The sequence below is a fragment of the Musca autumnalis genome, unplaced genomic scaffold (genome assembly GCF_047663935.1).
Source record: "Musca autumnalis isolate F117 unplaced genomic scaffold, ASM4766393v1 scaffold_3, whole genome shotgun sequence".
Lineage (NCBI taxonomy): Eukaryota > Metazoa > Arthropoda > Insecta > Diptera > Muscidae > Musca > Musca autumnalis.
In genome coordinates, this window is record NW_027411866.1 from 220,075,945 (window position 1) to 220,091,951 (window position 16,007).

A 16,007-nucleotide genomic window follows, 5' to 3' on the forward strand; every position below is an offset into this window, starting at 1 on the left:
TATTTAAGTTCAATTTAGTTTTAACGTTAATTCAGCTTTAATTATGTTTTATTTAAGTTCAATTAGGTTTCTACTTCACTATGTTTCGATTGTACAATGTTCATTTGAATTTTTTTGTTTTGCTTTTAGTGCATTTGGTTTTGCACTTTTTAACTAAAGGTAATTTATAAGAAGGTATTGTTCTTGTTTACTTTAGGTTGTAACCAATGATAAGTATGGGCTGGTTCTCAGTTTTACATCGGTTGCAGGTTATGATCGCTGTCAAAATTGGTCGGTTTCTCCTTCGTAACAGTCTCACCTCCGGCTGCTTCCAAGTCGCAAAAGGAAAAGAAAGGTTTCAAGTATTGTAACCTGCCATTATAGGTAGTTGTCATCACGTCAATCTTTCCGGTGTGGTTTGATTGAGTGATTTTTGTTTATTTTGTTTTGGCCGGCAAATAAACAAGTAGAACTGTTCGACTGTCATCTATTATTCCTAAACAGCTGATGAAGTGCTGCTATTACCCAATAGATGGCGTTAAATTGCCAATAATTGTGCACATGACATTGGTGGTACACAACTTTCCACCTGAAATATGTCGGTATTGTTCCTATCCACTTTAATACAGTTCGTAGTATAAAAATAAATATATGTACTTGTGTAAGACGAGGTCTTTCTCACAATTGTCGAATTTGTCGCCCTAATCAGAGTCTAAGCGTGTTGCCAAGAACAGCTCGACCCCATAGCTCTGATTGCGGTTTGCATTTGGAGACTAACAAAATTCCGTATTGAATTGATCAAACTTGTTATGTATGCACTCAAATAATTTTGACTCTTCACAATCTTGAGAAAAACTTGATTAGAGAATGGAAACATCAATTGACGTACAAAATATTATAAAGTGTATTCCCCAAAAATACCGGACAGTAACAAAACCGCATTTGTATAATTCATTTCAAATAATTCGCCATAAAATAATTTCAAGGTTTATTCGGTTCTATCAAATCACACAAATAGTAAATTTTCGGCGAAATTACATAAAATGGAACATGCTGGTGAGAATGTATTACCTAAGACGTTGGACAATGTAATGAACCCTCTGGGGACAGCGATAATTGGCCTTACAATAATAGCCATATTATTTGAAATTTTTCGACGAAACACACGTGAATATAAATTAACTGCAAATATACCAACACCTCCGCAGCTACCGCTTGTTGGTAATGCTCATATGATAATAAATGCAACAAGTGCGGGTAAGTGCTTAGTCAAACAATCATAAAGTTTTGAACGAAATATATTAGAAATTCACTTTCACCTTTAATTTTCAGAAATCATGGCCATTGCCCTTAAATACATGGACACTCCTACGGCAGTGATGCGTGCCATTTTAGGACCAATAATGGTCATTACCTTATGGAATCCCCTTGACATAGAAGTCGTGCTCAGCTCAAGCATTCATTTAGAAAAACCTCAAGAATATAATTATTTTCGTCCATGGTTTGGTAATGGTCTGCTAATATCTAAGGGTCAGCATTGGCGTCATCATCGTAAAATGATAGCGCCCACCTTTCATCAGGCAATTTTGAAATCATTCATTCCAACATTTGTACAACATTCGAAGCGAGTAATCGAACGCATGTCCCTGGAAATGGGCAAAGAATTTGATGTCCACAATTATATGTCTCAGGTGACAGTGGAGACTTTACTTTCGACAGTAATGGGTGTGAAAAATTTACCTCCACCCAATAAATGTCTTGAATATGCTAAAGCTGTTATAGATATGTGTGACATTATACACAAACGTCAATTGAATATTCATTATCGTTTAGATGCCACATTTAAATATTCCAAGTTGTATGAAAAAAGTCGCAAGTTAATGGATGCTATATTAAATATGACGAGAGAAGTTGTTGCTGAGCGTAAAACTAATTTTAATGCTGATGCTAGGGTCATTGTGGAGAATGTTACAGAGCTGAAAGAAAGTAAAATTGCAGAAGGACTACGTGACGATTTGGATGATATCGATGAAAATGATGTGGGTGAGTAAAATGTACTTTGAGGTACTTTAAGGACATAAACTTGCTCAAGGTATGGAGTGCTTTGAGGTGCAGTGAGGACATAAAATAGTCGACCATTTGGGGTACTTCCAGGACATAACATAGTCAACTATTTCGGGCACTTTGAGAACAGGAAATAGTACAGAATTTGGTGTACTTTGAGGACATAAAATAGATGTTGTAACAATGTTTATTATTATATGTTTGTGTGTTCGTTCTTCAGCAAAATCTGGCTCTGGGTATATATCCAGTTCAAGGAAATGTGGCTGCTTCGATGGGATGTAACCACAGATCCACTGGAGTTAGATGAGTAGGTTTGGCGGAGCTGTTGAAAAAGTGCAGTGTGTCGTGCGGGCCCATGCCGCATACTGGGCAGATGTCTTGCACGGCGCGATGTATATCCGCCCAATAACAATTTAGACCACTGCAATATCCCCAGCGTAGTTTAGCTAAAACTACTCTGGTTTGTCGTGGCAGCTGACGCTCCTCAGTTGCGATAGATGGGCGAAGTACTCTTTGGACTTCATTCACACTATATCTGTTTATGGCCTTAGCAACTGCGTCCGTGTGAATGCTATTTAAACGTGCTTGATATGCCTCTTGATCTAGGGGTTCTCTCGCGTATCGTTGAACCTCTTCATCTAGTTCGGGGATATCTTCCTTGATGTGCCTGGGTGCGTCGGGCGTACCCACCAGATGTTGATTGGGATGGCTCTCACGGTAACAACCGAGCAATTACAGCAACGAAAGCATCTCATTGTGTTGCTCTACTGGAAGAATCCTCATGTAGATGGTCCACTGAAGACATGAGGAGACAATCTGTTGCTGTTCGCAGGGCGGCATTCTGACAAGTTTGAATCCTTTTCCATTGCGTATCACTTAAATTCGGGGACCAAACTGGCGCCGCATAGCTCCCCACAGACCGACTTATCACGTTATATGTGGTCAACAAGATTTCTTTATCTGCACCCCGAGTGCTGCCGGCTAGGGAGTTGAGGACCTTGTTCCTACATTACAGTTTGTCGCATGAGCGCACGACTTCAACGTAGTGTCGAATGTTACCCCTAGAATTTTGGAGCAGTTTGTGGTTGGAATTCTGCTGCCGTTGGCCACGACATTCAACTCTCTGCTCACCTGCGGCGTCCATGTGGTGAACAGATAAAGGTGTGGATAAAGGTGGTAAGATCGATTAAATAGGAGTTCAGTCTCTGACAGATGTCATTAGGGAAGGTACCTGACTCCAGGATTCTACAATCATCCGCATACGTTACGATCTCGATGCCGTCTAGAGCGGGCGGAATATAGGAGAGGTAGAGGTTAAACATTTCCAGAGATCTCACGCCATCATTCTACGGGGTTGGACTTCTTGTTCCCGAATTCAAAGTACGACTGGCGTCCACACATATAATTGACTATCCAACTTCTGCTCAATGTCCCCAAAGAGCGTGGCGTGCCTGACTTATTAAATGCTTTTGATTAGTCAAGCGTCACCATCACTTTTCTATCACACGGTGGTCTCTGGTTGATTCCTTGACAAATATATGTGAAGATGGCTTGCAGCGCTGTTGTCGTGCTGTGCTGCTCACGGAATCCATGCTGATGATCACCAACTGGATAGTTATTTCTGAAACTGGGAGGACTAAGGATTCAAGGATATTTGCTAAGGGCGACAAAAGCAAAAATTGGCCTGTACGAGTCACATCCTTGCTTGGCTTTAGTAGCGGGGCCACCCTGTCCATTTTCCAGACTTTGGGAACAATGAGAGGGCTAGCGATTCCATCAGGGTCCAACGCTTTGGATGATTTAGTGTTCCTGATGACATTGGCAACATCATCCATTGTGAACTGTGGTGGTTTATCCTCGGAAAGAAGAGATCTGATGCGACGTAGTACTCTTATCTCCATCCTTTTAGTCGCGGGGTGCTCGACAAACTGTAGATTGAAATAACTTACGCACCACGTCGGATCAGTCAACGTAGCGTCGCCGAACGTGACTGAGGTCCTATCTTTCCTTCTTCCAGTCTTCGAGGGTGACTTAACCGTTGCCAACAATTCACTTAAACCGGCTTTAATGTTGCAACTCTTCACATGATTTAACCTCTATTTCCGCTTATGCTACCCGATCAGCCTTTTAACTTCCAGTGTCAGCTCAATGACTCTGGTGTCATTGGGGTTGGCTCGACGAACCTCATCACGCTCATTTGCTAATGCTGTCGCCTCTGCTGCGGCTACAGCAGTGATAATGTCTCCGAACGTGCTTTCCGCTACCCGAACATCAGGAGGATTGGGCAGTTTTATGAAGCCGTGATTGGTGAACTCTTTGAATCAGCTTTCCCATGATTGACGAATGCGCTGCTTTCAGATGTGATGAAATCGGGTGGTGTGCTAATGGAAACCATTATGGGGAGATGTTCCGATCGAAGGGAAATTAAGGGTTGCCAGGTAATGTCGTTTGTCAGACCAGACGACACGATAGATATGTGTGGCAAACAGTACCACTCTCTTCTAATTCAGATAGGGGCGTCCTCATTGACCGAGCAAAACGTTGAGCTATAAATCTGCTCAGCGCAGCGCTGTTCTCCTCTGGTCTTTGCCGAGGGCCGAATGCCACATCTCATGATGCGCATTAAATTCCCCCAGGACCAGTATGACCTTCCAAAAGCGGGCTAATGTCACGCTCGTAATCTCGGTGGGAAGTATACGTTCAGCAACTCTATCTTGGCAGTTCCACACCGGACTGCTACCCCCATACACTCCACGTACGGCTCATTAGAGACAGGCTCAAGCGAGATAGGTCTGTATTGAACAGACTGGTGCAATAGGAAATCTAATCCCTCACCTTCAAATCTGGTGCGATCCTTCCTTGTAACCACCACAACGCCGTAAGCTGCAGTTGTTGTTGAGATTGGTTTCTTGTACCACCACGACCTCCGACCCATGAAGTTCACTAATCCTCGATCTTACCTAGGATTCCATTGCAATTAAATATTTGGGATTGGGACAACAACGGCTGGCGTTAAATGATACGTGTGCGGTTGCTGTCGTGGGGACTGTGGTGGAATTTCGTAATCTGACGACGAGGGAGTTTCGTAATATGATGACGACTCACTGGGGACTGTGTTAACGCAGCATGTAGTCATAGCCCCTCCCATTGACAAGTCCTGAGCAACATCTTAGAAGCACCCACTCCTGACGTCTATTTTATCTCATCGAAGGCTGGATATGGGTGAAGATGCGGGTCCACGATTTGAGGTACTTTGAGGCCACAAAAAAGTCCACGAGGACATAAAATAGTACACGATTTGAGGTACTTTGGGTACATAAAATAGGTCATTGACAAGTCCTGAGCAACCTCTTAGAAGCACCCACTCCTGACGTCTATTTTATCTCATCGAAGGCTGGATATGGGTGAAGATGCGGGTCCACGATTTGAGGTACTTTGAGGCCACAAAAAAGTCCACGATATGGGGCACTTTGAGGACATAAAATAGTACACGATTTAAGGTATTTTGGGTACATAAAATAGATCACGATTTGGAATACTTACCTAGAATATTCAACGATTCCCAGGAGATCGAATATTTCACAATTTTTATTATTTTGTCAACAATTTGGGGGACTCGTTGACAAACAAAAGTTTATGTTTTTGATACTTTGAAGACTTAAAATAATCTCCCATTTTGTGATCTTCGTGGACAGAAAGCCGAAATGTCTGCGTATAAAATTAATTCAAATATAATTAAATAAATATTTGTAGTACGACGTATTTTCTTTAATTATTTCCCACAATTTTAGGTGCCAAAAAACGTTTGGCCTTATTGGATGCCATGATGGAGATGTCAATAAATCCAGAAATTGAATGGACCGAAGATGATATTATCGACGAAGTCAATACAATTATGTTTGAGGCAAGAACCCAACTTCACTAGCGCTTATTATTTAATAACATTAACAAATTATTTTTTTTAACAGGGTCACGATACCATATCGGCTGCCTCCAGTTTTGTCCTCTGCATATTGGATATTTATCACGAAATACAAGAGAAGGTTGTGGCAGAACAAAAAGCAATTTTCGGTGAGAATTTAATGCGCGATTGTACTTTTGCTGATACCATGGAAATGAAATATTTGGAGCGTGTAATAATGGAAACGTTTCGTTTATATCCACCGGTACCAATGATAGGACGTCGTGCTGAACATGATTTGAAATTGGCCTCAGGACCTTATATCATACCCAAGGGAACAACTATTGCCATAATGCAATATGCTGTACATCGTGATCCCAAAATATATCCCAATCCAAATAAATTTGATCCTGATAACTTTTTGCCAGAACGTATGGCGAAACGTCATTATTATAGTTTTATACCATTTAGTGCTGGTCCTCGCAGTTGTGTGGGACGTAAATATGCAATGTTGAAGCTAAAAGTTTTACTTTCAACAATTTTACGTAATTTTGGGGTGAAATGTAATCAACAAGAGAAAGATTTTCGCTTACAGGCAGATATTATTTTGAAAATAGAAAATGGTTTTAATATTTCGCTGGAGCCACGGCCTGAGGCTACAAAGAAATGAATGTTAATTAAGTAGAAGTATTTAGTGGAACTATCGAAATGATAAATAAAGAATATATTACCAGAATATCACTTCGGAGGTTTTAATTGGAACTTATGGACCATTATCGAGAGAGGTAAAAAAGAAATTACAGCGATGTAACAGAGATACAAATAGTCTTTGTGCGGATATATGAAGGAGTGGCCCTAAATATTGTGTTACTTCACTAAGAAAATAATTATGCTGGTTTAGTCATGATCACGAAGAGTACGTCCGCTAGTAAATTTTCAACAGGATCCGAGAAGTGGCCTCAAACTGGGTTTAAGCCCAAAGTGTTGAACTTTTTTAAAGGAGGTTACTGAAGAAATTTGCCATCCATTTTGGAACTTGATCCTAGTTTAGAAGTCACTCTTTTAGATAGTTATTGTATGCACGAGTTATTAGAATTGGTAACGTTATGGTTTTTTACAGCTTTTGGTCAAAAACTTTGCTTTTATATGGAATATAGCAATTTTATAATTGTTTCCAAAATCTGTAAAAAATCGAACTCCAATGACTAGGTGGAAGATGCCAACCAACGGTTTTGATCGGCTTTAGCATGGCAAAGCCCATGACTTATCTTGATCCCTCTTTCATCTCAAGTCGGCACTGAACACACCTGAGAAACTGTCTTTAAAACCCGTTAGTGGTAGTGATATGGTTGCCACAGTGGTGCAATTGTAAACACACCTATTTTGCACACTGAAAACCCGGGTTCGGTTCCAGAGCCATACAAGGCCGGTGAGATAAAGACGCTGAAACCTTCAAAATGTCGAAAATCGGGTGGAATCCTTCTATGGGGGTTATAAAAACGTGGACCTATACCAATAATTAGCTCTGTTCCTTTACGTGCAAGAATCTTCAAGTTTTACCACTTTTTACTCGAAAAGCGTTGCTTTACTTCAGACACCATACCATTCATATGAGTGCAGTTTACAACTTATACTACTTTTGCCGGTTTTACCACTTTCAAAAGTAAAGGAACATACCAATTATCTTCTGGAATATTGTACTTTCACCGAATTTCATCCATATCTACATTTTTTCAATACCAAACATCTTACAAGTAATAGAAACTTAGTTCTATATTAAATATATTGAGATGTATCTTGATTTTAATAGATAGACGGAGATTGTTATGTTCCTTTTTCATACATAAAAGATTATTGACAAACTTTTCAAACTTTTGTAGTTTGTCAATACTAGGTGCTAATTTTTTTAACCCCTGCCTTTAGGCAAAGGAGGGTATATATTATGTACCAATGTTTAGACAAAATCAGTCAAATCCAAATATTTTGTCCAAACTTAGATCAAGTTCGGAGATGGGCCACATCGGTCCACTCCTTCAGGTATCTCCCCACAAAAGTTCGAAAATGTTCGGAAACTTTGTGCGCACGATAACTCTTGAAGGAAGTAACCAATTTGGTCCATACTTTGCACATCGTGAAATTTCTACCAGGCTTAGACGGGGTTTCAATATGGACTCAATCGGTCCTTTCCTTCGGGTACATACTACACACAATTTCGGAAAAGTTCAGTTTAGGACCTTTTCACGAATCGCATTGATTTTTGTTGTAGTAACTTATATTCACTGCCCCCATATAACGGTATACGTTTCATCAGGGGCAAGTCCATACTTCTGAGAAAATAGCCTGAAAAGTACATAAAAGCCCTATGACACCGTCTGCAGTGGTTGGAGCGGAAGATAACTCTCGAACGGATCTACCGATTCGGTCCAAATGTAGCCTTCGCAATATTTTGTGCAAACTTAGTTTAAGTTCGAAGAAAAGCCATATCGGTCCACTTCTTGAGGTACCTCCCCCACAAAAGCTCAAAAAGGTTCGGAAAGATTGTGCGCACGATACTTTACACATCCTAAAATATCTACGAGATATAGAGCAGGTTCGAATTTGAACTATATTTGTTCACTCCTTAGGGTACCTACCACACAAAATTTTGGATAAATTCACTTTAAGACCTGCTCTCGAATAAATTTGGTTTTTTGTTGAAGCAACCTGCATTCGCTGCCTCGATTACGGCGGTAAAAGTTTTTTTTCAGGGGCAAGTCCATACTTCTGGAGAAAACAGTCCGAAAGTTGTAAAAAACCCCTATGGCATATTTAGTGGCTGGAGTGCTCGAACCGAATACTGCGTTCGTCCACACTTTGGATATTGTAATATTTCTTAAAATATTATATGAAATTCGAAGGTGGTGCTTAAAGGTCCACTCCTTCAGGTACAAATTCAATGTTCAACATTTTTGTGTGGTTCGAGGATCCTTTAGACATTTACAGCGATATTATGTTTTTCGTAGGCTAGGGGATCTATCGATATCCCCGCAAATTTTTGAGCTTTAATCCTATCCATACTTTTGTCGGTTCATACTCCCAAAATTTTGAAAACCCCCTAAATACATAGGTTTTTTTGGGACAAAAAGTATTTCTATCCAGACAGGCTGAGGGTATATCTCTGTCGGCAAAGCCGACTGATACTTTTTTACTTGTTTATAGGCCAGTCCATACATGATTCCTTATCCAATAGTTCGAAAGTTCTAAAAATCTACGGTGACCAACTAAAGTGTGTGATGGGCACGATATCTATCGAAAGTGGTGTTTGACATTGGTCCAATCTTTGCGCATTGCCATTTGTCCAATCTTTGAACCTCGAATTGTTTTCCGTCGAGATAAAAATATGTTTTATGTTTACCAAAGTTTGTCTGTGGGCAACAGTGGGCCATTGCGGGTAGAAAAAACTAACAAACTTTGTTTCTTAAGTCTTGCATTTTTATTATATTTTCAGATTGGATTGGTCTGTATTTATTACATTTAATTGCCTAATTATCCCCTTTTTGGAAGTATATTATGGTGTTCGTATAGTTTGAAATGCCAATATTGATATTTTATAGAGTTGAAGCGTTTGCAAAATATTTTTTATTTTGTTTTCGGACTCTGTAACCGATAATATTACCCTTCGCCCAATATATAACATTATCATCAACGATATTTGAGCAGATAACCGCTTTATGACTTACAAAACTCGGGCAACTTTTTGAGCTTTTTAAAGAAAATTTTCACAATAAATGAAGAAAATAGTTGTGAGTAAGATCAAATTGGGAAGAGTTTCTTTCACCAATTTCCATCGATATGCGATATTTTGTCTAGCAGATGTGTACATTAGGGTTATGATTTTTGACATTTTTTTACAAAAATGATTTCCTGTAGTGAGAATGAATTAACTTTTGCCTATTAATGCCTAAAATAACATTCATTCCATTTTATTGTGGAAAAAAGGTTCCCCACAAACCAAGTTGAAAAAAATTGAAAAACTTCTATGAAATGAAAAAAATTCTCAAAAAATTATTTCCTGTTGCACGAATGAATGGGCTTATCCCTATTAATGACGAAAATAACGTGTATTCCATTTATATTTTAAAAAAGGTCCCACACAAAATTTATATGAGGAAAAGTCAAAATTTTTTAGTTTCCATGAAGCCAAGGTTTGCACTATTATAATACGCTTTATGTAGTGGTTACTTTCCTATAATTTTCAAAAAGGCAAAGGTAATTCCCATACATAAGAAAGGAAAAAATCCAAAGCTTCCTACTAGCTATAGACCAATCAGCATATTGAGTTTACTTGACAAAGTTTTTGAAAAAATTATACATACCCGGATTCTTGATTTTGCTAATGCTAACAATATTCTCAACAAAGACCAATTCGGTTTCCGAAAGGAGCATTCCACAATCCACCAGATCAAACGAGTAGTAAATATCATAGACCGTAACAAGCGCAACCGAAAAAGCACTGGAGTGGTGTTACTGGATATTGAAAAGGCCTTTGATTCAGTGTGGCATAAAGGCCTCATTTATAAAATGAATACATTTGGATTTCCACTATACATCCAGAAACTGATTCAAGATTTCTTACGTCATAGATCATTTATTGTTAATATCGAAAATGGATCATCCAGGGAAAGAATTATACCTGCCGGACTTCCTCAAGGTTCTGTCTTATCTCCAACACTTTACTCACTTTTTACATCTGATATATTTATTAGAGGAAATGTTGAAGCAGCGTACTATGCTGATGATAGTGCTCTGTTATGTACTGGTAAGGTGTCTAACGCTATTATTAAACGGATGCAGGAGTCTTTAAAACGAACTATCGCATATTTTGAAAAATGGAAAATTAAAGTTAATGAGGAAAAGACACAGGCGATTATATTCCCATTCAACAAATCCCCCAAACGAGTTCCGAATAGAGTTCTCAATATCCAGGGGCATAATATACCCATTAATGATGAAGTAAAATATCTGGGCGTAGTTTTAGACAAGAGACTGACGTTCAGAAGTCACATCAAACACGTTTGTAACAAGGCAGTTCGGTGTGGACGTGCATTGTACCCAGTTTTAAATAGAAGATCTGCCTTAAGTACTGAAAACAAACTTCTGTTATATAAGATGTGCATACGACCCATTATGACTTATGGAAGTGCAGTCTGGATCGACAAAGCAGCAAAAACATACATCAAACAGCTACAAATTATTCAGAATAAAAACCTGAAAATTATACACAATCTACCTCGCAGATTTTCCACCGAACGTCTTCATTCCATATACGGCTATAAAATGATTGATACATTTATGAAGGATTTGATGCTGTCATTTCGGGATAAATGCAGAATATCTACATATGATTCAATAAGGAATCTTACATAATTTTATTATCACTTTAATCTCTTTGCAAATAAGAGCTTATCTGTGATTATTTAATTTTCTATTCCTTATATTTTCAAATAAATTATGATATTTCATAGGTTTTTTAAAAACAATTTTCCTAAACTGTGATATTTTACATACTTATAGTTTGATATTCAAAACATTTTACAAAGAATCCAACTGTTGTAATACTATTTAGTAAATTCTCATAAATTGTAGCATTAAATTTGATATCAATAAAATTTAAAAAAAAAAAAAAAAAAAAAAAAAAACTATTATAATACGCGAACTATTGTAGTTTACCAGTAACTATGACTATTGCTGGATTATTTTAGATGTTTTTGTACAAAGCTCAAAAATTTAGCAAAAAAATTTAATTTACGTGGTAGTTACGACCGCGTAAAGGAAAAAACATAGGTAAAAACACGTTGAAGCTAAACAGGTTTTTTACATTGCTATTCGATTGCTGATTAAACCGTTCAAATGACGGACATCTGTCCAAAGTAAAAGTAGGAGAATACAAAATGAAGATTACACTTCTAATGTATCACTTTCCAAAATGTCCACTGCATCCACCTTTTACGGATGCTGACATTTTGAAGCCGGATTTCAGGGATTTTTTGTATTTTTTATGTAACTGGGACGCGCATTCGGATATTTCAAAAAACCAATTATAGGATTAAAGAACTCGCGATTTCCCTTAATCTGATATGTATATTGAGTATGTAGCCCTCACAGCAGCAGAGTAATCTACTGCCAAAGGCCAAAATTTAGTGTGATATTTTTTCTAAAAAACCTATTTTTTGGGTACAGTATTTACAATATAGTTTTGAGTGTGCTGGTACCCCGCGATATTTTAGTTTTTCGACGATCCGGATCATATGAATCACCGATCATAAAAATCCATCTACTAGAACGGCGGAAATGGCTACTGCAAAAATTGAAAAATTGGCGAAAAATGTTTTTCAAAATATCGCTGACTAATTCGCGTTTTATGTGGATCGTTTCCATTTCAATGAAGAAAGTGAATCATCACTCGCGTTTGTGCGGTTTGAGCGGTTTGAAAAATTTAGTGGCGTGGGAGCTGTATCCGATTTATCCAAAAAATACTGTGTGATGCTACATCTACGGTTCTTGATGGATTTTATTGAAATATGTTTAGATCGATGTATTTTTCCACGGTTGATAATGCAATCGGATGCGCATAAAAAGTGTATGCACTTTGTGCAAAATATAAGCGTTATACAGTTTGTTGCACACTAAACTGCAGACGATGCTACATCTTAGCGGCCAAAGTAAATCCTGGCAAATGTGACCAAATTAAAAGAGAAGAATTCGCTGTATTGGTAATCCGCATGCGCATAAAGTGATTTTGAGGATTTCGCGGTTTACACGCATTTCAAAATGAACATTACCCGATACAATTTTATTTCAAGATTATACCCCATTTAAAGGAACCCAACATTTATTTGAAAGATATCCATATCTTCTGCTAGATGTTAACGTGTTTTCGAGAAGTGATTAGAATAAAAAAATGTAATTTATTGCGTGAATTTTAACTTAAATAGAAGAAAAACTCCGACCTATTTTTCTTACATTTTGTTCAACTAACTCACAAAATAAATTTTAATAAATATTTTCTTTTACAAAAATTTTATAAATTTCCTCAATATATTTTTTTGTTTTCGCTATAATATGAAAACCACTAAACGGATTTGTATAGTTTTGGTTTCATTTGAATCTTCGCGATGTATAGATTACGCACATATTTTTTATATATTTTTCAGAGGCATAAGCAGGTTGAATTTTATTAAAACAAGTTGCAAACTACCTTTTTCACTAATGTTATGGGACCTCAGTAAACATATAGTATGTAGGGAGCCCCCAATTAAGAGAGTTTCTCAATATAATGATTAGAGTCTTTTAAAGATTTTTTTCTTTTTATCAGAATTGAAACCGCCATAACTTTTGCGCGCAACAACCAAAATTAGTATCACGAACAGATTTAAGAATGACATTTTTTTCCCAATCTATGTACCAAAAATCTTTCATGTAGCTTAAAAAAAATTTTTAATTTTTTTTTTATGGAAAACTAAAAAATTTTGTCTTTTCTTCATATATGTTATATATAAAATGATATATATGTTATAATACGTTGATAAAGCTAGTGAGAAACAAACGGTTATATCATTTTGGTTACTACACTTTGCTTTCAGTTAAATATCTGCTTACAGTGACTTCAAAAAACTTTCAAAAGTTCTGAAAAATAAAAAACTTTAAAAGCCTTTTGTGCGAAAGTTTTTTTTATCGAATCACTTTATAATTAAGATTTATGTTGAAACTCATCACGCTATGATACAGGGATATGAGGTTGTAAAAAAGTTCATAACCCTAATGTAGATATTTTCTATGATTGATATGATGGCATTCTACATAATTTAGTAGAGGGTAACTTCCTGGCATTTAGGTATAATTTAGATGTTTGATGTATTCTAGGATCAATAGTAAACTTTTATGGCGAACAAATTTCTAGAATAGTTTGATCTGATACACGATCACATTTTATATTAGATTTTACAAATTTGTGGAAAAAGGGACCTACAAGACCCCTTTTATGACTCCCACGAGGGTTAATTTGTTTAAGAAAAATATTCCTCGCGTTCTTGTCAGTAACGTTTCTAAAGACTCCATAACCTAAAGTGCAAGTATTTCAAGTAGTTTTAACTCAAATATTTTCAAAACTGTAAAAATGATAGGAGCTTGCACCCCTATATTAATTTCTTAGTTTTTTTTGGCAAAATTGAGACCGAAATTTCCTTGGTAGGTAATGCAAATAGAGTTTTAATTTCTTTAATGTCTTATAGTGAAATTTATCGGATAGCATTTTTATACCCTCCACCATAGTATGGAGGGTATATTAAGTTTGTTTTTCCGTTTGTAACGCATTGAAATACTCATTTGCGACCCTATAAAGTATATATATTCTTGATCAGGATAAAATTCTAAGTCGATCTGTGCACGTCCGTCCGTCTGTGGTAATCACTCTAGCACCCACAAACATGAAGCTAGGACGCTGAAATTTTGGGAAAATGCGTCTTGTGTTTGCAGGCAGGTCAAGTTCGATGATGGGCCATATCGGTCCACGTTTTGGTATAGCCCCCATATAACGGTACCCCCCAATTTACGGTATTTTGACGTTATTAGCTACATTTTCAGACCGATTTAGCTATAATTTGACATTTAGGGTTCTTAAGTGTCAATAAACTTATATAACAAAAGTTGTGAACATAGGTCCACGTTTTGGTATAGCCCCCATACAACGGTACCCCCCGATTTACGGTATTTTGCCGTTTTTAGCTACATTTTCAGACCGATTTAGCTATAATGTGACATTTAGGGTTATTAAGTATCAACAAACTTATATAACAAAAGTTGTGGACATAGGTCCACGTTTTGGTATAGCCCCCATATAACGGTACCCCCGATTTACGGTATTTTGACGTTTTTAGCTACATTTTCAGACCGATTTATCTATAATGTGACATTTAGGGTTATTAAGTGTAAATCAACTTATATAACAAAAGTTGTGGACATAGGTCCACGTTTTGGTATATCCCCCATATAACTGTACTCCCCGATTTACGGTATTTTGACGTTTTTATCTACATTTTCAGATCGATTTAGCTATAATTTGACATTTAGGGTTCTTAAGTGTCAATAAACTTATATAACAAAACTAGTGGACATAGATCAATGTATTGGAATAGCCCCCATATAATGTTACCGCCCGATTTCAGGTATTTTGACGATTTAAGTCGCATTTCTAGACCGAATTAGCTATAATTTGATATTTAGGGTTCTTAGTGTCCAAAAAACTTATATTCGAAAAAATTATGAATATAGGTACATGTTTTGGTATAGCCCCATATAACGGTACCTCCTGATTTTCGGTATTTTGAGATTTTTACCTACAAGTTTTAACCGAATTAGCTGTAATTTGAACATTTGACATTTGAAGTTCTTAGCGGTCACCACACCTCTCCACCAAAATTGTCTGAAATGTTGGGAAAATGCGTCTTTTGTTGGCAGGCAGGTCAGGTTCGATGATGGGCTATATCGGTCCACGTTTTGGTATAGCCCCCATATAACGGTACCCCCGATTTACGGTATTTTGACGTTTTAGCTACATTTTCAGACCGATTTATCTATAAATTGACATTTAGGGTTATTAAGTGTCAATAAACTTATATAACAAAAGTTGTGGACATAGGTCCATGTTCTGGTATAGCCCCCATATAACGGTACCCCCGATTTACGGTATTTTGACGTTTTTAGCTACATTTTCAGACCGATTTAGCTATAAATTGACATTTAGGGTTCTTAAGTGTCAATATACTTATATAACAAAACTAGTGGACATAGATCAATGTTTTGGAATAGCCCCCATATAACGTTACCGCCCGATTTCAGGTATTTTGGCGATTTAAGTCGCATTTCTAGACCGAATTAGCTATAATTTGATATTTAGGGTTCTTAGTGACAAAAAAAACTTATATTCGAAATAATTATGAACGTAGGTCTATGTTTTGGTATAGCCCCATATAACGGTACCTCGGTATAATGAATTTCGGTATTCCCATATAACGGATTTTCGGTA

At 37.1% G+C, this 16,007-nt stretch overlaps 1 protein-coding gene across 1 annotated transcript; it reads left to right on the forward strand.

The window, feature by feature from the left end:
• Positions 1-1,022: 1,022 nt before the first annotated feature.
• Positions 1,023-6,614, forward strand: LOC141398441 (cytochrome P450 4g1-like). The gene is made up of 4 exons (XM_073975725.1): positions 1,023-1,236; positions 1,312-2,022; positions 5,835-5,947; positions 6,012-6,614. Exons 1-4 carry the CDS (start codon positions 1,023-1,025, stop codon positions 6,612-6,614), a joined length of 1,641 nt encoding a protein of 546 aa, XP_073831826.1.
• The last annotated feature ends 9,393 nt before the right edge of the window (positions 6,615-16,007 follow it).